The sequence below is a fragment of the Lissotriton helveticus genome, chromosome 6 (assembly GCF_964261635.1).
Source record: "Lissotriton helveticus chromosome 6, aLisHel1.1, whole genome shotgun sequence".
NCBI classification, from domain to species: Eukaryota; Metazoa; Chordata; class Amphibia; order Caudata; family Salamandridae; genus Lissotriton; species Lissotriton helveticus.
In genome coordinates this window covers 97835616-97861725 of record NC_136067.1, presented here as the reverse complement: position 1 = coordinate 97861725, position 26110 = coordinate 97835616, and the positions used below count along the sequence as shown (strand labels likewise).

General features: G+C 48.0%; 1 protein-coding gene across 1 annotated transcript in view; it reads left to right on the top strand.

Moving 5' to 3' along the window:
* The window catches only part of LOC144762276 (ATP-binding cassette sub-family C member 10-like), a 1522948-nt gene that overhangs the window by 924798 nt on the left and 572040 nt on the right, over positions 1 to 26110 (top strand). The window contains exons 12-15 of the mRNA XM_078647417.1: positions 3509 to 3698; positions 5290 to 5367; positions 7042 to 7350; positions 11090 to 11216. Coding sequence (XP_078503543.1) covers positions 3509 to 3698; positions 5290 to 5367; positions 7042 to 7350; positions 11090 to 11216 — 704 coding nt within the window. The remainder of the gene's footprint in view (positions 1 to 3508; positions 3699 to 5289; positions 5368 to 7041; positions 7351 to 11089; positions 11217 to 26110) is intronic.

Sequence of the window (26110 nt, the reverse complement as noted above, 5' to 3'; positions counted from 1 at the left end):
GCATATCTATGCTTTACTGTGATGCTTCTTCTAAATGCCCATGCTTTAAAATATGTGATTTACTCCAGATCTGACACAAATGTCAACATCCGGAGTCATTTGTGAGACTTTGTGTGATTGCAAGTAAGTATCTCTTGAACATATTGTGCATAACAAGAAAAGCTACTACAAGCTCCAAGCTAATATTGCACTCTCCTTTTATTTAGTGCCTAAACCAACGGTACTAAACACATGAATTCCATTGGGTCCAACTTGTATGATCTGTGGTTTACTTTGCCTACGCCTGGTGACATTTGCCGTCATGTTTCCTTGGTATTATTCTTTGTTTCAATACACTTGCATTAAACTAACAAAAACATCTGAGAGAGAAGTTGGTGTCTGCTACTGGACAAGGCAGTTAAGGTTTTCCACAACATGCCAGTGAATCTGGACCTTGGTTTAATTCTCTTTAATCAGTGAGCCTTTAGCTGATTCATTACTGTTTACTGTGAGAGACTTGTATGACCCAGTATGTCTGGTGGGCATTTGCAATGTCTAGAAATAGCTCATGCATTTTAGCCAACCTTTCACTGGTGTGTCATCTACATTGTACAGCTTGAATGTATTGATGACATATTTAGTAAAACAGCAGCTGTAGTATAGAGCTGGAGATGAAAGTAAACCATGCATGGATTAATCTTCATTCATGTGGCCTGGTTTTACCTAGGAACGGGTGTGGAAAGGCAATGGGAATGGCTTCATACCATGCAAGCCCATGGGTCAGGACTCTAGTGGGGGTTGGCAGACAACCGGTAGGGCTGTCTGGTAAAACACAATCAATAAATTATAGATTATATACTACTACAAGTGTTTAGTCATCAATGGAGCGCACACCGCTAGCCCCTCCTCCGGATCGCCCCTCGGGACTCTGGTACTTGTAGTTCTTTAGTGGATCACCCAGGTGGGTGCAAGTCGGTATGTGTTGGACTGATGAATCTCTAGACCCGATACATGTCCCGGGTTTTAGGATATCGTCCGAGACATGTCTCAGGTTTCGGGATAACTTCCCTCATCAGTAGAGAAAGATCGTTAGGGGTAGAAGAGAAGGCCGCCACACAACAGTCAAAGGCCTCGATGCCAGAACCGGCACACAGGTGCGTCGTCCAAGAGCCTGTCGGCCCAAAGCTCAAGGGAGCCATATTGTGTTTAGTCATCAATGGAGTGCACACCGCTAGCCCCTCCTCCGGATCGCCCCTCGGGACTCTGGTACTTGTAGTTCTTTAGTGGATCACCCAGGTGGGTGCAAGTCGGTACTTGTTGGACTGATGAATCTCTAGACCCGATACATGTCCCGGGTTTTAGGATATCGCCCGAGATATGTCTCGGGTTTCGGGATAACTTCCCTCATCAGCAGAGAAAGATCGTTAGGGGTGGAAGAGAAGGCCGCCACACAACAGTCAAAGGCCTCGATGCCAGAACCGGCACGCAGGTGCGTCGTCCAAGAGCCCGTCGGCCCAAAGCTCAAGGGAGCCATATTGTGTTTAGTCATCAATGGAGCGCACACCGCTAGCCCCTCCTCCGGATCGCCCCTCGGGACTCTGGTACTTGTAGTTCTTTAGTGGATCACCCAGGTGGGTGCAAGTCGGTACTTGTTGGACTGATGAATCTCTAGACCCGATACATGTCCCGGGTTTTAGGATATCGCCCGAGACATGTCTCGGGTTTCGGGATAACTTCCCTCATCAGTAGAGAAAGATCGTTAGGGGTGCAAGAGAAGGCCGCCACACAACAGTCAAAGGCCTCGATGCCAGGACCGGCACACAGGTGCGTCGTCCAAGAGCCCGTCGGCCCAAAGCTCAAGGGAGCCATATTGTGTTTAGTCATCAATGGAGCGCACACCGCTAGCCCCTCCTCCGGATCGCCCCTCGGGACTCTGGTACTTATAGTTCTTTAGTGGATCACCCAGGTGGGTGCAAGTTGGTACTTGTTGGACTGATGAATCTCTAGACCCGATACATGTCCCCGGTTTTAGGATATCGCCTGAGACATGTCTCGGGTTTCGGGATAACTTCCCTCATCAGTAGAGAAAGATCGTTAGGGGTGGAAGAGAAGGCCGCCACACAACAGTCAAAGGCCTCGATGCCAGAACCGGCACGCAGGTGCGTCGTCCAAGAGCCCGTCGGCCCAAAGCTCAAGGGAGCCATATTGTGTTTAGTCATCAATGGAGCGCACACCGCTAGGCCCTCCTCCGGATCGCCCCTCGGGACTCTGGTACTTGTAGTTCTTTAGTGGATCACCCAGGTGGGTGCAAGTCGGTACTTGGTGGACTGATGAATCTCTAGACCCGATTCATGTCCCGTGTTTTAGGATATCGCCCGAGACATGTCTTGGGTTTCGGGATAACTTCCCTCATCACATACCGCCGGTGTGTGAGTGGTGTGCGACCCCACCCCTATTTGTAATGTTAAAGCTCCCTTGAGCAGTTGGCTGACGAGCCTGGGACCCCGCACCTGCGCGCCTGAGTGGTACTAAACCTGGCAGACATTTGGCAGCCACCGGCAACCCCAGAACACGGTCTATCCCTGCTGACGAGGGGTGATACCCCGAAACACGTGTCCAGGGATGGTGAGGACAGCGAAGATAGCAGAGAATCGAAAGAAGATGCATTGCGGAACAGGTAACTACATTGACCAGAGTCCTTAGGGGCGATACCGCCGGTGTGTGAGTGGTGTGCGACCCCACACCGGCAACCCCAGAACACGGCCTATCCCTGCTGACGAGGGGTGATACCCCGAAACACGTGTCCAGGGATGGTGAGGACAGCGAAGATAGCAGAGAATCGAAAGAAGATGCATCGCAGAACACGTAACTACATTGACCAGAGTCCTTAGGGGCGATACCGCCGGTGTGTGAGTGGTGTGCGACCCCACCCCCATTTGTAATGTTAAAGCTCCCTTGAGCAGTTGGCTGACGAGCCTGGGACCCCACACCTGCGCGCCTGAGTGGTACTAAACCTGGCAGATATTTGGCAGCCAGCGGCAACCCTAGAACACGGCCTATCCCTGCTGACGAGGGGTGATACCCCAAAACACATGTCCAGGGATGGTGAGGACAGCGAAGATAGCAGAGAATCGAAAGAAGATGCATCGCGGAACACGTAACTACGTTGACCAGAGTCCTTAGGGGCGATACCGCCGGTGTGTGAGTGGTGTGCGACCCCACCCCCATTTGTACTACTACAAGTGGGCAGCGCGTTCCATACTGCCAATTGAAGGTTACTTATGACAGTGTGGTCAGGTGGGTGGAATATTTCAAGGAACAATGTCTAATAGAAGGCACTAGAGTTCCGGAGAACACCTTTTTGTGTAGGCATCATTGAAGGTGTAGCCTCCTGCTGAGAGCAGGAGGCCCTGATCTTACACCACTTTCTAGGAATTCTAACTTGTGTTCCTTCTACTGTTGAGAAAGTGAAGTATTGTCTGTCATTACTACTGTTGTTTTCATTGATCTGTTCAATCTTTATTCTCAGGATAAAGAGATTTATCTTCTAGATGATCCTCTGGCCGCCGTTGATGCTGATGTTGCCAGTCACCTGCTAGAGAAGTGCATTATGGGAATTCTCAGAGATAAGACCAGAATCCTTTGCACTCACAGGACAGAATTCTTGAGCAAAGCTGACTTCTTGATTCTGATGGATGAAGGAAAAATCATTCAGACAGGTAATAACTTTCTCCCATGACCGCAAACCTTCCAATACCTGTACTCAAAGAAAGCTTGACGGGGGCTTTACTTAGATACTATATGAGTACCACATACTTCTGCTAGCTCTGGTCTCACCACTATCAAAAGCCTCCCTGAGGATTCCACTACCACCTTCCCCATGGCAACTCCAGTGGCAAAAGCCGGCTCTTGGCCTCAATCTGACTCCGGCATCACTTCCGCTAGTACCAGCAGGTCTTTCCTATGCAAAGGCAAGCTGCAGGCTGGCTGGGCTGGTTACTGTCCTGCACCCAACACACCATAAATCATTCATAATTGTCCCATGTGTGGCAGCAGTGCTAATGTGTGTCGAGATGCTGTTCTTGGATTGGTGTTGCCTAATCTGTTCAGGGGCTTTTAAATTGAACTGCTATTAGGGCGCTAGTATTTGCTTTGTTGGTTCTTTGTATTCTTGACTGACTGAAATGCATCTTTTGATTTCCAGCAAAAAACACAACATTGATTGTCCCACAATGCAGTTTAAACTATGTATTTTCTCTGCAAATACTTAAACCAGCAATGGAAATACATTTTTTGCTCCCTGAGAAATCATTTTGTTGCCGTTGTTTCTAATTGTAGCCACAACATTATGCTTATTGTCTTTACTCCTGAAAAACACACCAAACATAGTGAAGATTCTCACCTGCATTGCTACAGCAAGGCACTGCTCATTGGCTTTTCTGACTGCGTTCTCATTTCCCACTTGCTCCTTAAACTTTCTTACTTGCGGCTTGATCACCGCCAGGCTAACTCACTTTATGGTTCTTTTCTTGCTCCCATTTTCCAGCCCGTGTCAAGTTCAATTTACTCTGCATCATCTACAAGGCCATGCACAGTAGTAAGCAGGACTACTTACCAAGAAAACTTCCTTCCCGCTTTAGGTTGGAACTGGAGATCCCCAATTGGGGACAGAAAATTCAAGAAATATGGTCTTTCTCTTCTAATATCCTCCAATTTCCTGAAAGATCTATCCCTTTATCGGGGCATGTCTCCCGCACACTTTCTGGGCAGAACTTGAATCCCCTCTTTATGACATGTGTCCTGTCTTATCACCGACTTCCATTCTGCTTGGCAGATGCTATGAATGTACTCATGTCTTTGCTTGTCCCTGTAGAAGTGTAAGCACCACTGATCTTCCATAAAGAGTCTTCATGCTCATGTAATCTATTTGTCTTGACATGTATTCAAGACCTGTGGAAAGTACTCTTTGGACCTCCTGGATAAGGTGTTGGCTACATAACTAGCTCCTCAAAATTACAAAAGATAATAATACACAAGCCTGCCGTCCAGCCACAGTTCGCCATTCAATGTACTAACCTTACACCCAGTGGATTAACCAGTAAATTGCATCCTGCTAATGTCATATTGGCCACTAGGCTACGCTTCCTACTTGACACTTAAACCATTCCTTTCCCTAAACTCTATATTGAAGCTGAGATGAGCTGTAAGCCCAAATTAAACATTAGCTTATATAATTATGCGGATATATGCAGCATCAGGGCACTGACATAATTATTTTACACTCCTTTTTTGTCCATTTTTCTCCTTTAGGCACACCCTCTGAAATTCTTCCGCTGGTGGAAGCCACACTTAAGCACAGCAACAAGAGGAGAAGGAAGGTGTCTGTGGGTAAGAATATTAGAATGGTGCATCTTTCACAATATCATATTTGTGAGTAGGTTTTCCATCATATCCCGCTATTGCAGGATCAGGGTAGTAGAAGATGATGTAGGGTTACACTGAATTCATTCTCTTTACTACTTCATTTGTTGCTGTGTCACAGCTATGAAGAGAAGGCTTAGGTGTGAATGGCCGGTACCTCCCTTTAAGAGTCACTTTCTCAGTTGTTCACCACCAGCCCTGCATGCTTACAACAACTCCATCTATCATGGACCCCATGTATGCTTGTGAAATTGGGGCCTGAGGGCTACCACTTCTGACTCCTGACACCTGACAATCAGACTTCAGTGAAAAAAGGTGGCAAGCGTCCTAACCTACATTACAAGGTCCAATATGTGATGTCAATATTTAGTAAACTACAGAGAAGAGTAATAGAAGGACATGAGGTATTCTGGGCAAAGGAAAGGAAATGTGAGCTTGGAATTAAAGGCTATTACAGCTGAGAATTTCTGAGCCAAGGTGATAAATTCTATAGGGGATTCTAACTAAGTAGAGAGGTCCTGAAATAGGAGGGACATTCTGGCTAAGGGGATGAACCCTGAAGTGAATTCTGAGCAGAAGAGAGTGATTCTTGAAAAGCAGAAGAATCCTCACCTAAAACGAGAATCCCCGCAATAGTGAGCCTTACTGATGGTGTCTGGATGGCTTTTGGAATAGTAAGTGACTACTGGGCGAAGCAGATGAATGCAATTATATAGAGAGAATCTTACACTAAAGAAAGGGATCTCGGAATAGAGAGAAACTCCTTAGCCACAGTGAGGGATCCTGGAATTATAAAAGAGAATCCCGAGTGAAAATGGAGATTCTGAAGGGAATCCTGTGCTACGGAGAAACTTTCTGGAATAAATGGGGAATGCTGTACTAAGGGGAGGAATGTTGCTATGACAAGTGGATCCTGATGTAAAGAGAGGGATCCTGGAATAATGAGGGAATCCCAAGATGGGTAATGGGATCATGAAATAGCAATGGTAGCCTTTGGTGAGGTGAGAAGTCGTGGAAATGTCAGGAGTCCAGAGCTAAGGGGTTATATCCTGGAGAAAATCCAGAACTAAGCACAGAGTACCTAAAGAGGATTCTAAGTTAAGAAGATGAATCCTGACATATACAGAGAGGGCTGGAACACCAAACAAAGTCTGAGTTAAAGAGAGGAATTGAGAAATAGCGATGGAATCCTCAACTAGAATTAGAAAATATAAGTTATGCAAAAGTACTCAGATATTGAAAGGTATGTGCGATAATCCTTACGTTTATTTTTAATGATGTTCACAACCGTGTTTGATGTAGCCAGAAGGGAAGTGATCTGGAGGACTAAGCATGAAGTCTGTTTCCAACGTCATGTGAACTCTGTGGATGTTTTACCATTGATAATATACACAGGAGCCAGTCACCCAAGGGTGTTCCTAGATAAAGAGGTTTGTGTTTATTTTCAATCTCATCTACTTCTTACTAGTAAATTAAATTAGTGCCATAGAACTGTGCAGCCAATGCTATGACTGTTTTCCAATGAATAACATAAGCTTCACAAATCATTCCTGGAGAAGGATGCCAGCTTTATCAATCTGAGCTGAGCGCATTAGGGTTGTGCACCTTCTTTGATGACTTAGTTGTGCTCTGTCTTAACAGCATCAACTGAGTGTGACAACGAAGAAGAAGAGGATGCTAAACAGGAACAGAGACAGAGTCTTATGGACTTAGGAGATCAGCCTGAAGAGGAGGAGGAGCAGTCAGGGGAATGCCCTCAGCCTGACACCATTCTCCACTGTGATACAGAAAAAGGGCAGGCGGCAGGATACTCCGGGTATGCCGACGACCTCACCGACGAGGAAGAGAAGAAGGAAGGCTTGCTCTCCTTCCTGGTCTATAGGGCATACTGGAATGCAGTGGGCACACCTTTGGCATGTGCCATCCTATGCTTCTTCCTCCTAATGCAAGGTAACTCAAGACTCTTATTCTGTGTACTTCACAATCTGCAGTTGCAATGTGTGGGGACTGTTAGAGCATCTCACTCAAGTGTTAGCTGATTTCATTATCCAAAATGCTAGAATATGTAGTTTATGACGGAATGAGTCCTAATAATGGCACAAAACATGTAGTTTGTAGCTGCAACTATACAAATCCTGTCAACCTACAATTTTGGCAGGCTTTGTGGACATATTTGTTTAGGATTTGTTACTAAAATTGGTAGTCGTTCAACATTTAACAAATACATTTTTATGTTGTCTGTTGGCATTTTGTCTTCAGTTCAATATGGAAAGTGGCCTTTGGGACAGCACTTTTTGCATGATTGGATGGAGTTATTGTCTCTTTAGTTCGATGATCCTGATTCAATGGCTTTTCTTCCCGTTTTTGTCCCCCTGCACTCCTCGAGCGTGGCTTCTTTACCATTTTGTTTGTACGAGTTGTATCCTTCAACTTCTGCCGTCAGGGAACTATTTCTTCACTTACATTTAGCAATCCATGGGAGTGCATGGGTTTCATCTCACCTTCCCTCAGCCACTTTCTTCATGCTTTCCACCACTAAATGTCCTGCTTGTCCGTTGCTCCACTGCCCTTCCTCCTCCTGCCCCCAGCTTTATTGTATATTTTTTTCAAAGGACTCAGCAGCTGTATACAATTACCTTACTGGTCACTTCTCAACTCGTTTGTTGCTCCTGCGCCCTACTTTATTTTTAGGTCGAGCCAAGGGGCAGAGCGCATGCACGGCTTGCTCTGCAAGGCATGCTGCCCACTCTCCGCCCATATTTGTTATTGGCTTGTGTCATTTCATTGTCCTTCGTAAGTGCTGGCTTATGATTCGTAAATAGGCTTCTTAGTCCCTCCTTGGTACCGCCTTGTCTGCATTTGTTACCTCCCATAACGACTAGGCCTTTTTCTTGTCTTGTTACACGGTCTGCATTATAAGTCGGTGAGCACTATTCTGTTTATTGCCACTGATGGGGACAATGGCAGCTTCTTTTTGTATTTGCAGCGCGCCCACTCTGGACAATGGTGGCCGCTTTTCTCTAACTTGCATGCTGAGCGTGGTGCCCGCTTTAGGTACACCATGCTCAGTGTCCCCCAAATTTTTTAAACTTTCATTTTGAGTGCAGAGTGCACTTGAGGGACACCGTACTCTGTTTCATTTTTTTTAAATCTTTCATACTGAGCGCGGTGCCCGCTTCAGGGACACCGCGCTCTTTTTTCTTAACTTTAATACTGAGCGCAGCGCCCACTTCAGGGACACCAAGTTCTGTTTCTTTTTTGAACTTTAATACTAAGTGCGGCGCCTGCTTCAGGGACACCGCACTCTGTCTCTCTCTTTTTTTAAAAACTTTAATGGTTTGTGCGGTTCCCGTTTACTGGGCACCAAGCTCTGCAATACAATAGGGATCGCTTTTGCAAACTATTGCATTGTAAATGCTTGTTATTATTTCTTTCTGAAGGTTCGACAACTGTACACTGCTATTGAGCTGCTTGCTTCTTTCTATTTGTGCCGAATCCTTGCTTATACTTTATTTCTTAATTGACAGTTCCAAAATACCCTTACCATAAGAATAAAGACGTCCTAAAAAATAATTATTCGATGCATGAGCACACGTGTACTCATCGGTGACCAGCTTGGAATGATTTTTATGTGTTATACTTTGCAAAAAATACTTTTCAGGATATCTATCTGCCCATGCTTAGGCACGGGCAGTTATCATGAAATGTTGTGCAGCACTTCATGAACAAAAACTCTCCAAGATGTCTACCCTTCCATGCACAAGTTTGAATGGCTTTGGCCATAAAGTATGCCAAAGCTAACACGCATTGGCAAAGCCTTGGTAAAGCCAGTAACACTGCACCTGCATTTGAAAGACAAGACTTGTTGACTTTTGCCAATGCTAGCGGCAACTATGACAAGAATGTATTTGGTGTGTTCTGTCCCGGAAATGATCAAAATTGTTTGCATTATCATTCTTGAGTGATTGGAAAATTCTGACGACATCACGTAGTAGCAGGGTTGCCAAGGATTAGCAGCAATATTGTATATTTGATAATTTGGAGTGTTTTGGAGTGTGTCTAAAAAAGCTCAAATCACAGTTACTCTGTACTGCGCGTTTAATGTGTTGAGCAATTGAGAGAAGAGCTTCAATAAGGGAGCAAATGAGGCAGATTTTACCATCCTACACCTTAAGAAGCATCAGCATTGATAGTCTTGGATGCGGGCCTGGTCTCAGTGAGAGTTCCTCTGGAAAATCATCAACTGGGATTGTTAGAGATGATGTTTCTGGTGTTTGTCAGAAGCAGGCTTATTTGGAGTCCAGTTTTAAACGAAGTGAAAGAGGGTCCGGTCTTATCTTGGTGGTATATTATTCCAGAACATGGGTGTGCATCTTGAGAAAAAGCAGGAGTAAGTGGTCTTGTTGTAGTGTTTGGTCTCTAGGTGTAAATATTTGGTGCTCTGAAGATGCTTATGGCTCCCTGATAATCTTCTATTCTTACTTAGGTAGTGCGGTGTTTTAGTTTAACTGCCTTTTGAGGTTATAGATGCTGATCTAAATGTTCAACCTGCTTGCAAAGGGACTAATTCAATGTGATTGTCAAAGGGGTAATGTAGTCACATGTGTACCTGGTCTAGCAGCTGTGTTTGTGTTCCTTTGTCATTGGATAACTTTGCCCATGGACTCTCAATGCTAACTGAGTGCACATCCACACTGTGTCAATGCTAGAGAGACACCAGGTCATATTGACACTCGAGAAGGTGATAAAACCTTCAGGTGTGTCTCTACTAACCGCCATTAATTTCCTCTATATAAATAAAAACCGATTGTTTTTTTAAAGATATCAGTCTGAGGGTACATTGATTTTATTGTGTGTGTGATTACTGTGCCGTACTGTATCTGTGTTTCAAACTTCACTACTGAGCTCTGCTACCGTGAGAGAGTCAAGTATACAAAAAAGGTCTGGGGCATCAGTGCTAAACAGCAATACCCAGCTTAATTATGACTAGAAACCACTAAATGTCCCGGGAACAAGAGAGAAGGTTTAAAAAAAAAACCTGCTTCACTGTGCTTCTGCCACAGGTGGGACGCTGGAGAATTGGGGAAAGTTGCTATCCTTAAGGATTTTGTAGACCGAGCTATTTACATTGAGTGAGCTTTCCTGGAATTGAGGGATCTGCACATTAAGTAGCAGCTTAGTCATAATGATAGCAGATCCATGGAGACAGCAGCAGTACAACGCTACTATGTATATTTTCATATCACAGATTACTGATATAGTCATTATATACAAGTGCTAACGTCTCTATAGCAATTAAGGGGTGGAGGTTCTATCGTTCTCCTGAAAGTGCTTAACTTTGACCATTCCCTGATGCTATCTCTCTCTGTCCTAAATAAGCGTTATTAGCTCTCTCGTCATAGATAATCAATGAGCGGTCTTCTTATTTCAGCCAATTTCCAATTGGCCCCCTCTATCTAGGCTAAGCTACATGTCAGACAAGGGATATGACCTATCTCTCCATCCAGTTAATCTATGTCACCTCCTCCCTTCTTTATCAAACTTGGTGGCCTAAGAAGAAAAGGTCAGGGCATCTCACCATCCAATAGAAATGACACTACCTCTGTCTGCTGTTGTGAAATCTGCCCATCACAGCTTTCAACAAGATCTTAACTTTACTAATCTAACTGCCCACATTTTGTCTTCACAGCTTCGCGTGAACTTTCTTCCTGGTGGCTGTACCACTGGGTATCTAGTCTGACAAATCAAACCGGAAGGAACCTTTCCATAGGGAACCTGTCAACTCAGTCAAATATTCCCTCAACAGCAGACCCAATGTAAGCAATGTATCTTATTTTATTTCAATAGACATGTTTTCACAATAAGATGAGGATGTTGTTAATGGTAAAACGGGTCAAATGAAAAGTATTTGAAGTCAAATACAAGAAAAGTACAAACCATACCATCTGGTAAGATGCAACACCCTGTGCTAGATGTCTGTGACCCCATTTTATCACAAAAAAATGTTGATCTACCAGTGAAATGCCAGTGTTCAAAGCATTACACTTTGAAACACGCTTTTCTAGGTTCTGTGCTGTTTCACCAATGTCTGACAGCGGTAATGCCTGGTATTTCCCCCACCTGGACATTTCCAAGGCGAAAATCTGTTTCAATGTACTGGGCGGCAAATGGCAAAAAAATATGTAATTCATCAGGAATCGGGTGCATCAACTCGATTTCTGTGATGAATTCTGATGTCTACCCTCAAAGGTCCAAGTTGGAATACCGTGATATTCCAACATCCCACTGATTCATAGTATTGGTAATTTTGAGTGTGTGAAAACTGATCGGCTATCCAGAGACAATTCGCAAATGGAGCCACATGTTTTCTCCCAGGACGCAGCATGGGGATTGTGGCAAGCAACCATGTTGGTAGAGAAAGGATGTGGAGCTGTTATGATCGGATGTTCCAGACCATTTTAACGGGCCCGTTATGAAGTGGGTGGTAATGAGGCATCTGTCAAAATTCAGCAGGTGCAATGTAAGCCCACGTCTCACGTTGCCTGCCTCATTTGGAGCCACTTCTGGTTCAGCTGTTAAAAAAAAAATTACAGCAGTGCAACCACTGTCAGAAAATGCGCAGGAAGCCCCATTTTATCTAGGTTGGTCTCCAACCCCAGACTTTTTTCTTTTTAGGACTGTCAAGTACATGGATACGAAAAATATAAGAATGTCTCCCACGCCTGCAGGAGAAAACTTTCAATGCACCTAGAGGTATTCCTTTTAGATTTTCAGAAGACATACCCCATTTTGGAGGGGTCTTTCTTTGACCCTTCCAAAATATTTAATGTGCCGACTGGTCTGCCATAGAATTGTTTTTGGATGATTTTTTTCACTAAATCAGATAGTCATTGAGGCAGGGAGTCACTCATCTGAAAAAATTCAGTTGATCTGGCGGCAAACTCAAAACTTGACAGTCAGCCCACCATAGTCTATGAGGAAATAAGTGTTTTAAAACCCTTTCTTCATTCACTCTGCTAGGAGGAGTGATGAAAGGTATGGGGCCTTAAATGGGACATGTTCTAGTGGAAGCTGAAGAAGACTGCAGGCATAGGTTCAGAGAACAGAGAGATGCAAGAGGAAGCAAACTGCAAATAGCTGTATACAACAGCAACTCTTGTAGTCTTTTTCTTGCTTGCATGAGGTATGAGCTATTCCATGTAGTAGCCAGTTTGTCCTTCAAACATTATCACATACCGGGCAAAGATAGGTGTCTGCAGAGGAGGTTCATACAATGTGGTTGGAGAAAAAAATGGCAGCTTGGCCGGGTGAGCGGAGCCAAGATGGCGACGGAGTGACTGCTCTGGGTCTCTGCTCCACTGACTACGCAATAGAAATTAGCCTGTGAGGGAACTCACGTTTTTCATGAAAATAAACGGATGTATGACGGTACAACGCGTGCTTTTACAACGCGTACCGTTACCACACGGGTTTTACAACGCAAGTCGTTACAGCGACTTGCATTGGGGGCGCTGGATAGTGAATACTTGAATTTACTATTCCAACTCCAGTCCCCATGGATAGTAGGGAAGGAGTTGGATAGTAAATTAAACTATTCCCTATCCTACAGCGCCCTCCAGCGCAAGTCGTTGTAACGACTTGCGTTGTAAAACCTGCGTGGTAATGGTACCGCGTTGTAAAACTTTCGTGGTAAAGGATGTTTCCCAAATAAAGCACCACAGGAAGGGTTGAAGGCAACAAGGTCTAAAGAACAATGTGCAACGTTGGCATTGGGAGCACAGTAAGAGGAAGCCACGCATTGGGGCACAGACAACTCCAATAAGATGGCACTGATGCCCGCCACTGCTCCGACAAGCACTCAGAGGGAGCCTGAAACACAGTCACCCTTCGCAGTCAGGCAGTGGAGAGCACCAAGGCCTCTTAGCTGTGATGACTGCAGGACCAGAAGGGGGAAGAGAGTCAACGTTATGAGATGAGAAGCTGGCACAGCACGGGACAGGCACGTGGAAAGCGAGCGTGCTGGATTCCACAACCCTGCTTTAATTTACATTAGCGGATGAAATGGGGCAAAGGAGAGCGGGGAAAAGATGTCACAAGAGGGTCGAGTCACAGCTTTTATTAACAACAATGGTTGAAAAGACCCAAAATAGGGGGCGTTGTCTGGCCACGAAGCAAGATGGCTGCTTGATTCTGGAGCTCCACGCTGTGGGGAGCCCCAGACGGCAGCGTGAGGGCTTTCTCACTGCATTTTGCCGGTTTGAGCGCTCTTATTAGATTATGAGACAGCCAAGAATGAATGAATGAACGACGACAGTGGATGGCCTCAAATGAAGTTCTCCAGTGATGCGCTACATACAGCCCTATGAGAGGAAAATGGCGGCTCATGATGCAGACACAAAGCCGTGAAGTAACCCTGTGAACCTGTGTGCAGAGGAGAAAAGGAGCCTCTTCTCACTTGTTTTGGCTGGTCCGGCCCGTAGCTGACCCGACTACCACTTGATTCCACTATCTCTGGAGCCTTCTGACACAGCCCCTTGGAGGATGAGGCGAATGAGGTGACCTGCTCTGCTTTAGCGGATCGGCAGCGCCCACCATGTTTCACTTTTTGGCTTCCTGACTGTGGTGTGGATGGGAGAGTGGTGTGCACCGCAGTATATATTGCAGCATTCAGGTTAGACTGACTACTGACGAGCCTCCCGGATGAACGAGGCACTCCTTGTGGCTGCCTTTGACTGATTTGAAGTTCACTAATCCGCCATTTTGTGCAAACGACAATGGTGGCTTGGCCTGCTACTACACCGTGCTCCGAAAATATATGGACAGAGAACTGTTCAGCCTACTGAGAAACGGCAGCAACTGATTCTGAAGGCTGCCATTTGTTGACGTGAAGTGATGAGGTAAAACGAGATGCTGCCTATTACTTTTCTAACCAGAACTTCAGTTTACTGGTCCAGCGGCCTGTGCTGACTTTTAGCTCACATGCAGTGATACTGGACCTACTATTATCATTATTATACAGCTTTTAGAGCGCCTGGTTATTCCAACAGAGTGTCCCACGCTATTACTACTAGTGTGTTTTCGTGCATCTAGATGGAGTACTGTGTACTAAACGCTGCTCTTTTACTCTGTTGGACCCTTCTGACTTACCCAGGTTTCCCTACGAGTAGTCTATACTTACAGCCCCGACAAGTGCCTCTGGATATGTGTGCCTTGTGAGATTTCTCAGTGGCTGGATTACTCCATAACCCCAGTGAGTCTCTGTTTGCTGCTTTTCACTGACCTGGTGGGACTATCGGTCCCAGGGCTCCTTGCTACATTGCTGCAACAAAGAGTGGGCTGTCTTTGACCATCTCTGTCTTTCTCTTTCCTCAGTGGTCTACTGTCTTAATTACCTGAAGACGTCTTCTAAAGTTTATTACTACTCATTGTTGGTCTGAGCTTACGGCGTTCTAAGACAGGGTGAGAGAACAGCACTGATCTGAGGTGAAAGAGCTACGCACCACTTCTTCAGGCTCTCCAATAACTCAGAGGCGGGGTTTGCATTTATTTGGTCATAGGCCGAGATGAGGTGACCTCTTCCTCTTAAGGAGCGGTGTGTGCTCCAGTTCTGCTTTAGGATGCTTATTCTGTGCCCCACACCTCATGCTGTACTGAACTTTGCTGTTTTGCATCGAACTAGATTGGGTTACTAGTCTAATGACCCTTGTGTTTTTTCCTTGAGATAATTTTCTTTTTTTGATAATCAAGTTTATTGGTTTTAAAACAAAATCACAAAATACATTGGCAGCGAAATCAAGCACATTATTTGGATAAAATACATTTGAAAGAGAGACAACAGAGACTTGTAAATCATTCTCTAGGATGAATAAAAACACTTGCATAGGGTTATTCCTGTACAAGACATACACGCGCCCCTTAGGGCAGTAGATTGAACCATTTGCCCCATATCTTGCCAAAAAGCTCGGGGCAGCCCCGGTCCTTAAAGAGGGGTTCCTCTTGAGTTCCACAACAATCCACCCCGTCTCCAATTCCGTATAGTAGGGGGCTTTGCCTGAGACCAGAGTGCCGCTATATCTCGCTTCGCTACTCCCACGGCTGTTCCTAGGAAGCGCTTATCGGCCCGAGATCCATTGAGGCCATCAAACACACCCAGGACCAAACGTAGTGGGTCATGGGGAACCGTCCACCCCAGGGTCTGTGTGAGTTCCAGTTCCACCCCGCCCAAAATGGTGCAAGGACAGGGCTTTGCCAAATCATGTGGTAGGGCCGCATACAGGCGCCGTATAGGCGCGTAGGAGTGAGGTAAGCCGTATAGAGGTAATAGAGTTGGACTAGACGCAACTTGGAGGAGGTCGTCAAGGTCTTGGGGGCCATGAGAGCATCTCTCCAGTCTGCGTCTTCTCGGGGGCCCAACCAACCCTCCCAACGGGCACGTAACCAGTGTAGGGATGCGGGCCATTGTTCACTAGGGAGCGGTAAATCCGTTACACCCCCCCTCTACCCACGTTCCTCATCATCAATTGGGCCTCAAGGGGGCTGAATTCAGGGAAGGAGGTGGGAGACGGAATATGTACTCGAAGATCATGCCTTAGCTGTAAGTATTTATAAAATTGGGAGGAATGGAGGGAATAGTGCTGCTATAAATCTGCAAAGTATCTGATGTGGTCCCCAACCCAGACGTCCCCTAGTAGCGAGATCCCAATGTGGTCCCACTAACGGAAGTCCTGGAAAGACGAGGCCTTTCTCAGCCAAAAACCACACCACAAGGACGTCTGCCTGGAGAGTTTCCCGTCCCATTTCGTGTGGCGCAAGGCTGTGCGCCAGGCCATGAGCACCGCTCGGGTGATGGGGGAGGATCTGCGGTATGGGGGCCCCATACAGGTAGGCTTGGAGTTGTGGGAAATCCAATGATTGGCGCTCCACCCGGTACGCCGGGTCGGACCAGCCGCCTGCGAACCAGTCATGAATCACGATGAGTCTCGTGGCCAGATAGTAGAGGTGGAGGTTGGTTACCCCCATGCCCCTGTCATAGGGAGGTATGTGGCAGTGTGCCAGGGACATTCGCGGTCTTCCGCCCCCCCATAAAAACCGGGTGAGTATACTGTCAATTTCACGAAACCAGCTCCCCGGGAGGTGAAGAGTAATATTTTGTAAAATATATAAAAAACAGGGGAGAACTATCATTTTAAAAAGGGCACTTCTGCCAAGGGGGTTGAGAGGGAGGGATTGCCATTTCCTGAGGTCCGCCTTGGCCTTGGTAACCAGGGGCGTAATATTCAGGGACCATTCGAGTCCTGGAAGGAGGGCGACCCACACACCCTGTACTTGAATGACTGCCTGCACAGGGGAATGGTCATTTGCCAATTGAAGCAAGCACGGGACTGGTGGAGGAGAACCAGAGTGGATTTTGCCGGGTTGAGCCAGAGGCCGGAGGCCCGTTCAAAGGCAGAGAGGGCGTCCACGCACTGTGGGCCAGAGCTGTCGGGGTCTGCCAGGAAGAGGAGGACGTCATCGGCGTGGAGGGCGATCTTGTCGACCTGGTAAGAGTCCCAAGCCCATCCTCGAATGTGAGGGTCCTGATGTATGAGAGAGGCCAGGGGCTCCATCGCTAACGCGAATAAGAGCGGCGAGAGCAGACAGCCCTGGCAAGTGCCCCTCTGAATGGGAACGTCTCCGAGAGCGCACCATTAATTCGGACCCTCACCTTAGGACTGGAGTATAAGACACAGATGAGGCACCGAAACAGGGGGGCCGAAACCCATCACCTCTAACACGTCTCCCAAGTAGCTACAGTCCACCGTATCAAATGCTTTTTCAAAGTCAATGAAGAGCAGGAACATTTACGGGGTGAGATGATGGCGGTGTGCAAGGGCGAGGTGGAGGCAGCGTATGCAATGTCGGGTACCCCGGGCAGGCATAAAACCATATTGGTCTGGATGGAACAAATCTTGTAAATGGGGGCGGAGTCGTTGAGCCACGGCTGAGGCAAAAATGTTAACTTCGGTGTTAATGAGGGAAATGGGGCGGTAATCCGCACATGCAAAGGAAGGTGGCTGTGTATTTGGGAGGATCACAATAGTGGCTATATCTGTCTCTGGGGGAAAGGACCCTGTGTCCACCTCATGCTTAAACAATTCCACTAAGTGTGGGATCAACATGTCTCGATAGGTCGCATAGTATTCTTGGGGATAGCCGTCCGGCCCTGGCGTCTTACTGGAGTGCAGGAGCGAAATGGCCCCATATATCTCCTCCAGGGTGAAGGGAAGATCCAGAGTCTCTGAGACCATCTGAGAGAGGCGGGCAGCTGGGTCCCGGTTTTGGACAGCAAATCAGCCAGGGAGGTTTCGGGAGGTCGGGCCACGTAAAGGGCAGCGTAATAGCCCGCGAAGGCTTGGGCAATAGCTCGAGAGGTAACGTGGTGAACGCCGGTCCCATCACGGATCTCGGGAATAATGCGGTTGGCTTTGGGGTATGAAACCAAATTATGAAGTAATCTGCCATTTTTATCACCCCAACCGTACACGCGCGCCACGGAAGAGCGCCATGTCATTTTAGTGGACTCCAGCTAGATCTGACAGATCTCTTCACGGAGCAATGTAAACTGCCGAGCTGAGTCATCGCCTGGCCATCTCCAACTGTGCAGCATGGCCAACAAGGCGGCCTGTTATGTGCGCTTCGCGTGGACCAAACCTCTATAGTGGCCTTGCCAGCCTCCCATAATGTACCTGGCGAGGAGACCGTACCCGTATTAATCGAAAAATAATGCCTCAGTTCCTGCCTGAGGGATTCAATGCGTTCCGCATTCTGCAGAAACCAAGCGTTCTTCCGCCAAGCCGTTCAAACACCATCAAGGGAGTTCACGAGATGGAGGGAAACAGGTGAGTGGTCCGAGATGCCTCGGGGCAGGATTGTAGCCCCGGACTTCAATGACAGTCGGGGCTGGCAACAGGAGCAGGTTGATAGGAGAGTGAGTATGGTGGGCCGCCGAAGTGTGAGTATATTGTTCCCGACGGGGATTCCACACCCTCCATGCATCGCAGAGTCCCAGGGCGGAGGACCAGTCAGATAGGCGCTTAGCAGAGGCAAGATGGAACACCGAGGGAGCACCTGTCGTGTCGCGGGAGGGTTGCATAACGGCATTGAAGTTGCCTCCGATGACCATCAGACCCTGTAGAAAGGTGGAGACTACGAGTGTGAGACGTCGAAGGGCAGAGGACGCTGTGGCGGGGGTGATGTATACACACAGGAGATTAAAAGGATGCCCTTCAATCTTGCCCGTCAGGGCCATGTAGCGGCCTTGTGTGTCCGTCTCAGCCTGTACCAAGGTAAAGGGAAGCCCCTTACGAAGCAGTATGGCAACCCGCCGGGAGCCATGTGCGAAACCAGAATGACAGACACTGTCGAACCCATACCATTAGAGGAAGGTGCAGTGAGTGCCCAGAAGGTGTGTTTCCTGTAGAAAAAGGATATCAGGCGCATGACGCTGGGCGCTGTGAAGAACAGCAGTACGTTTTATGCAGTCTAGTAGGCCGTTGACGTTCCACGACAGAATGTGGAGGGGTCTATTTAAGGTGGACCTCATCCGGGTGGACAGTGTGTGGAAGGAACAGCGCAAGCACACGCAGATCCAGGTCCCAGGGGGGCCTTTAGGTGAAATTCGTGCAGTCTGTTAAGTCTCATGCGGTCTATTAGGCCATTGACGTTCCACGACATAATGTGGAGGGGTCTATGCACGGTGGATGCCATCTGGGTAGGCAGTGTGTGTAAGGAGCAGTGCAAGCGGACCCAGGTCCCAGGGGAGATAATGACCCACGGCCGTGGTCTGGGGGCAAAGTGCGTGTGGTCTGTGAAGTCTCAAATCGGCAGCAGTGGCATGTGCGTATAGATGGCTACCAAGGAAAACAAAGAACAGCGGCCCGTAGGCGTTCAAAAACAATAAACAATTGGGAGACAACGGTCTACCCACCCTCCCTCGCCCCAACACTCCCCACCCTACACTTCCAAAAATAAAGCATCTGTCACCCTAAAAAGGAAACACCCTAAAACATCAACACTAATGAGTCTGAGAGCAAAGCTAAAACGGTTAGTGGGACATGAATGTGGCAGAGATGGACCTCTCCATGTAATTGGATTTGATATTCACTAACAGCTTCATGCAGAGTTGAAACATTTATGCAACAGGAAATACAGTGAAGAGTTAAGGTAAGAAACAATGGGCAGAACATGGTCGTGGTGAAGATGGACCGCTCTTACTGCATAAATATGATTACCACCTCATCTGTAGGAGCAATTTGGGAAACGTGTGGACTCCACGCCTTTGGGCCCTGAGTTCAAACTCCCTCGTTGTCCCCGGCCCCACGAAGTATGGGGCTCCTCGACAATTCAAAGTCAGATATGGTAGGGCGCAGCATCTCAGAGGGGTCCGGTCTTCGGCTCAAGTCAATCAAGGAGCCAGTCGAGACGGAAGGTGCAGTCCTCTGGGATAAAGCCTGGGGAGGGGGTGGAATGGATACTGCGTCCGTTGATCGAAAAGAATCATCAAAATGGTCACCCTTCTTGCGGGACCTGTTACGGAGACTCTGTGGTCTAGGTAAGGTTGGCCGAGGCTGCGCAGGGTCCCGTAGGGGAGGAGGCCATTCGGTTCTGGAGGGGACGTTCCTCCGTGAGCCAGGTCCAGGCCACCTGGGGGCTATCAAAGAAGAGGGCCTTGTCTTGAAAAACAACTCTGAGCCGGGCTGGAAAGAGCAGACCGTAGCGAAGACCCAGTTTATGGAGCTTCTGATTAACATCATCATAAGTTCGACGGTGGGCCAGTACCTCCCTGGTATAGTCCAGGAAGACCATGATCCTGTTGTTCTGGAACACAAGGGGACCCTGTGCCTTAGCCGCCTTGAGGATGGCGTCCCTGTCCCGGAAGTTGTAGACCCTCAGGATAATGGGCCGGGCGGGGGCCCCAGGCGGAGGTCAGGGGGCTAGGGAACGATGGGCACGCTGACTGCGAACCAAGGGGCGAGGGATTCTTTGGGCATCCAGGATCGCACCCAAGTCTCCACAAATGTGTCCGCATAGCCTTGCTCAACCCCTTCGGGAAAATCTAGGAGGCGTAATTTATTTCTCCTTGATCTGTTTTCGGCGTCCTCTGCCCGACGGTGGATATCCGAGGTCTGGGTCTGAAGATGAGCCACTTGGGTCTTAAGTTGACGTATGTCATCTTCGGTTGTGGAGATACGCGACTCCGCTTCTGTGATGCGTGCATTGCACAGGTCTTGGCGAATGAGGGCCATATCCATCCTCACCTCGCCAATCTTATTTTCAACAGAGGCCTGTAATGTGCCTATCGCCTGAAGGATAGTGGATAGTGGAGTGATCACTCCCAGCGGGAGCAGGCGTGTTAGGGGCTCCGCCCCCAGTGCCCCGATCCGTTGTGGTGTATTGATCCATTTTGGTTTGGGTGTGAAGGTTAGGGAGCTGCGAGACACGAGGCTTGCCCATCATCAACAGGGGTGGAGTCTGGCGGCCGCACCGGCAAGGGGGGCAATCAGCAGTCCCAGAGCGGGTGGTGGTGGCTCTGGCACCCAGACCATCGATACTCAGGCCCGGGCACTCAGGTCAGCCCCCTCATGACCCAACAAACTGCTGGGTTAGGCCAATACACCTCCAAGGCCCCCTGGCCCCGGTCTGATGCCACGGGCCGCAACGCTTAATACCTCCTCTCGGCCTGGAAGGAGCGGTGGAGAGCCAGGTATGGAGGGCCCCAGGAAGATGGACCGCCATTCCGGACCACGGCGGAAGGAGGCAGACAACCCGCAGGTAGTAGGTGTCACTCTGTGTTGGTGGCTGGCCATGGGCAATCGGGTCCACTGGGGCGAAGGCAGGTCCAATCAGATGTGGCAACGAGTTCCTCACCATTTGACAGCGGAGGCCGGGAGGGAGTCTGAAGCTGTTGTGATGCTACCATCCAGTGGAGGGGCGGTAGAGAGGAGGGAGGGTCCCGACCCCTAAAGGGTACGTCGCCCACCGGGAGATGATTCCGGACAGGGCTGGGCAAGCAGACCTCCCCTCAAAACACAGGTCAACAGTCTCACAAGGCACCCCCAAAGATAAAGTGAGGCAGAGATTCCTCGCACCACTGCCCAAGAAGTTTTCTACCAGGGGCACGGGCCAGGACTCTCCAGTCGTGGGAGGCGGCAATGCGGCACAAGGCAGTGGGTGATAAGGTAGACAGCTGATGTGGCAAATTAGCAGAACCAGCACCACCCACCCGGTGGGCCGTGCCGCCGGCCTTGTCCCCCACACAACAGGGGCCACAGGGGATGGCCTCTCTAGCACCCTGAGTGACAGCAGTTGCCAAACCCTGGTTCTTTACGGGCAGGTGGGAGAGACTTCCTGTGCCGCCAATCCTGCAGGGGGGCTCCCCCTACAGACGCGCTGCTGTCCGAACTGACAGCCAGCCCCCGCCCCACTCACCAGGGATGTTGCTGCCTTCAGGCAGGGCAGGAGGTCAGCCACACGTGGTAGGCCGCTGTGATCAACAAGGAGGAGGCCCGACCCGCAAACACAGTCTATCACGCCCCACGTCAGACAGCCAGGTCATCACACACCAGTGCTCCAGGAGTCAGCCCCACAGCAGGGAGAGGGGATGAAGAATGCTACACAGCGCCAGACCGGGGGGGCATGCACGACCACCTGCGCCGCTGCCCGAAGCGGCAGCCGGTCCCCTCTCCCCACACCAGGGAGGCCACACTCAAGTCCTGCATCCCAGGGCCGGCCTGGCGAGAGGGCCCGCAGACGGGCCCCACCGTCGTTGGTGTGTCTCAGTAGACGCCAGCCGAAACGCTGGCCGAGCACAGAAGCATGTGGGATTCGGTTCTCGAGGCTTGGGGAGGGGCTCCGCTCCCCGTAATGTGCAGCCAATCGGCACCTACACCACCCCTGGCCAGGTCAGCCCTCCACAACGACAATGGCCTGATCACAGACACCAGGGGGGGACTCTACTGCCCCATTACGAACAGGCCGCAGCACTGGAACCAGCAAGGAAGGGGGGTGAGAAGCCTCAGCACGACCTCCCGCGCTGCTGCCCAACGCGGCAGCCGAACCCCGCTACCAGCCCCACTCACCAGCTGACTTCCCTCTGCTGCACACCATCACTCACGGCGCACCACTTCTGATTTAATCTTATTTATTGTATCATAAACATCAATTGTATGAAAGAATTTGTGTCAAAAGTCTATCATAAAACAGTTGGTGATGCCTTCTGGTAAATCCGCAAAACAACTCCTCTTTTCGGAAGCCTTACACCAGGGCTGCCCCACCTATGATTCTACCAGCACCACTTTATCGACTCAGAAGTCAACTAATCCTGCAATGTCAACCTCGACTGATTCTACTATGGAATGAATACTTCAGGAGAGCTCTGCTGTGGGCTGACGATTAGAGGGTATGGAGACCTCTATATCTACTCTCACAACTGAGACTAAATCTATACGTACAGACATTGCTGTATTTCAGAGCCGGATGGATGGCATAACTGCTCGGGTTGTAGCGATTAAATCCGCCTTGATGTTATACCAGACCGAGACCAGGAGCTTTTATTTCTCAGGAGTAAGTTAGTAGATCTGGAAGATAGAAGTCGCCGAGACAATGTCAGTTTTTTTAGTTTTCCTGAGAAAATAGAAGGCTCAGATACAAAATCCTTTCTTAGAGAAACTCTTCCAAAGCTCACAGGTCTTACTTTGCAGAGAGCCCATCGTATTGGTCCGCCAAACACAGGGAAAAATATGCGACCACGTCCGCTTATCGTCTGCTTCCTACGACATGAACAGGTCCGCCAATTGATCACAGCGTCTCCTATCTACTGCCCATATACATTCGAAGGGCATGAGATCAGAATGGAAGTGGATTTCTCAAAAGAAACTAATGACAGTCGCAAAGCTTTCCTTTTTCTTAGACCCCGCCTACGACAACTGGATATCAAAAATTACCTCTTTGAGCCTGCACGCTTACGGATTACCAAAGATGGGATTTCCAAGGAGTTCTTTAACCCAGAAGACCTTAGTAATTTTGTATACAATCTTTCTCCTCAGAACCTGGTTTCCAACTCCCATCATTAAACTCTACTATATCCACAGGTGGATCCCTACGTAATCCAGGCCGGTCCTAAAACAGGGGCCGAGACTTAGATCAACCTGTTCACCCTTTAGGAGACCAAGCACAGGCCCTTCAGGCAGTAGTTGTCTTCACACAGGACAAAGACGTGGACAAATCACGCTCTCCTCTAAAAACGTCCCTCATCAGAGGAGGGTGTGTCCTGAATTCTGTTGATTGATTGATTTCCCTGCATTTTTGATCATTTGTAATTCCAATGTCTTGACACTTATTTAAGTTGAAAATGAATAAATCAAGGTATTATACATTCTTCAAGCAGTGGCAGCCTTTATACAGGAAAGAGACAATGACTACTACATCTCTTCCCCCCTCTATCCGAGGAGAATGTGTCTTGCACTTTGGCTAAATATTTAACCTTTTTTATATTGATGATTTGATGGACATCTGCTGCCTTCTTGCTTTCCGAAGATGGTGACTAGATGAGTACCTGAACTCTTGTTCATTCTCTTATATATTGCCTACATTATATGACTTTTCTTTCATTCTACTCCCTTTTTCCAATATACTTCAATATATACCTATGTTAACATTTCTTTGTCCTCACAGTTTCTCCCAAAGCCTGCTTGCTTATGCTTTTAGTTTTGTATAGTTAAACCTTATATGGCAGGTATCAAGATAGCTGACTATATACTTGAATACCCGATCATTTGTTATGAATTTGTTATGAATTATATGTACTGGTATGCTCCTCCCTTCTTCATTCCTTTTCATAATCCCCCCTCTTCCTTTGTTTAACAGATATTTATGATATTAATTACCTATTACAATATTTAATATTTAATTGTCCAAGGGCCAGATGTAGGTAGCCAAATACCGGTCGGTAACGGCCGAAAATACCGATTTTCGGCCGTTACCGACCGGTATTGAGCGTTCGGTATGTAGGTGATAGAAAATAAAAAGTAAAATTACCGATCGGTAAATACCGATTATGAAGATTTACCGATCGGTAATGTTACCGATCGGTAAATTTACCGATCGGTTTAGTTACCGATCGGTAAACTTTCCGATCGGTAAAGTTACCGATCGGAATAGTTACCGATCGGTAAATTTACCGATTCGGTAAATAAGAATAGGTAAAATTGAACATTGAGATGTAGGGAGGCTCTGAAATACCGATTTTGCCTCAAAATCGGTATTTAAGAGTAGGTATTTACCATGGATTCAAATCAGGTGGTAACCAGGTGCAGCCTATAAAAAAGGACCCAAAATGCAATTCAGTTTGCACAATGGCGGCATTTTATGTCATTGCAAGACGGCTACGGCTACGGGAGGAAGGAGAGAGGGAATGGCTGAGACAGGAGCAGGTCTACAGGCAGAGGGTGACCCTGTTCATGCTCACAGAGGAAGAGATACTTCAAAGGTACAGGTTGGCTCCAGACACCATCTTGGTGCTCATCAGGGACCTACACCCACTGTTGCGGCACCCCACCCCAAGGGCACATGCAATTCCACCCCATGTGCAGGTGCTGTGCAGCCTCCACCTGCTGGCGTCAGGGAGCTACCAGAGCGTGGTTGCTGCGGTGGGAGGGTTGATCCAGAGCAGCCTCTCAAGGTTTTTTCACAAATTCCTTGACGCCATGTTGCACAGGATGGAGCATTACATTTCTTTTCCATCCACCCATGCTGAACTTGTTCAAACAAAATCAGAGTTCTACCAGATGGCAAGATTTCCCCATATCATCGGATGCATTGATGGCACGCACATCCCCATTTGTCCCCCTGCTGCCACAGAATACATTTACCGCAATAGGAAGTCAAGCCACACCATCAACGTCCAGGTGATTTGCAACGCAAAGTATGTCATCACAGACCTTGTCGCAAAATTCCCTGGAAGTACCCACGACTCCTATATATTTCAGAACAGCGGCATCTATGCACGTCTGTCAGCAGGGGAATTTGGTGAAGGATACCTCCTAGGTAAGACAGAGTCTGCGACCCCTTCCACACCTATTGCAGTGAGAATTACAAGTATGCATGTGAGTAATGTATTCCCATTTCCCTTTTAGGAGACAGTGCATATGCCCTACGTTCATTTATCCTCACTCCCTACCTCAACCCCTCCACACCCAGCCAAAGGAGGTATAACCAGGCCCACAAAAGTACACGCAATGTGGTAGAACGGACCTTTGGCATATGGAAAAGCAGATTTAGATGCCTTCACAAGAGTGGAGGCGCAAGGCAGTATACCCCCACCCCCTGCTGCAAAATCATAGCTGCCTGTGCCATGTTGCACAACTTGGCTGTGAGGAAGGGTACAGAGGTCGAGTTGTCTGACTACGAGGATCATGACGACGACAATGCTGTGCCTGAGAGACAACTTGCTGGAGTCACAACACCAAGTGATGGCAGATACAGACGTGAGGAAATAACAAGCAACTATTTCTGAGTAAGTAATGAGACACAGACAGGTTGTGTATGGAACAAAAGTATTTATATGTTGCCACAAACTTAAAGCACTTAAGTGCAACTAATGAAATTAAACAAAGGGGGGGGACAACATGTCCTGGGTAACATCACCCACACTGGCAAAGTCACTTCCGTGCCC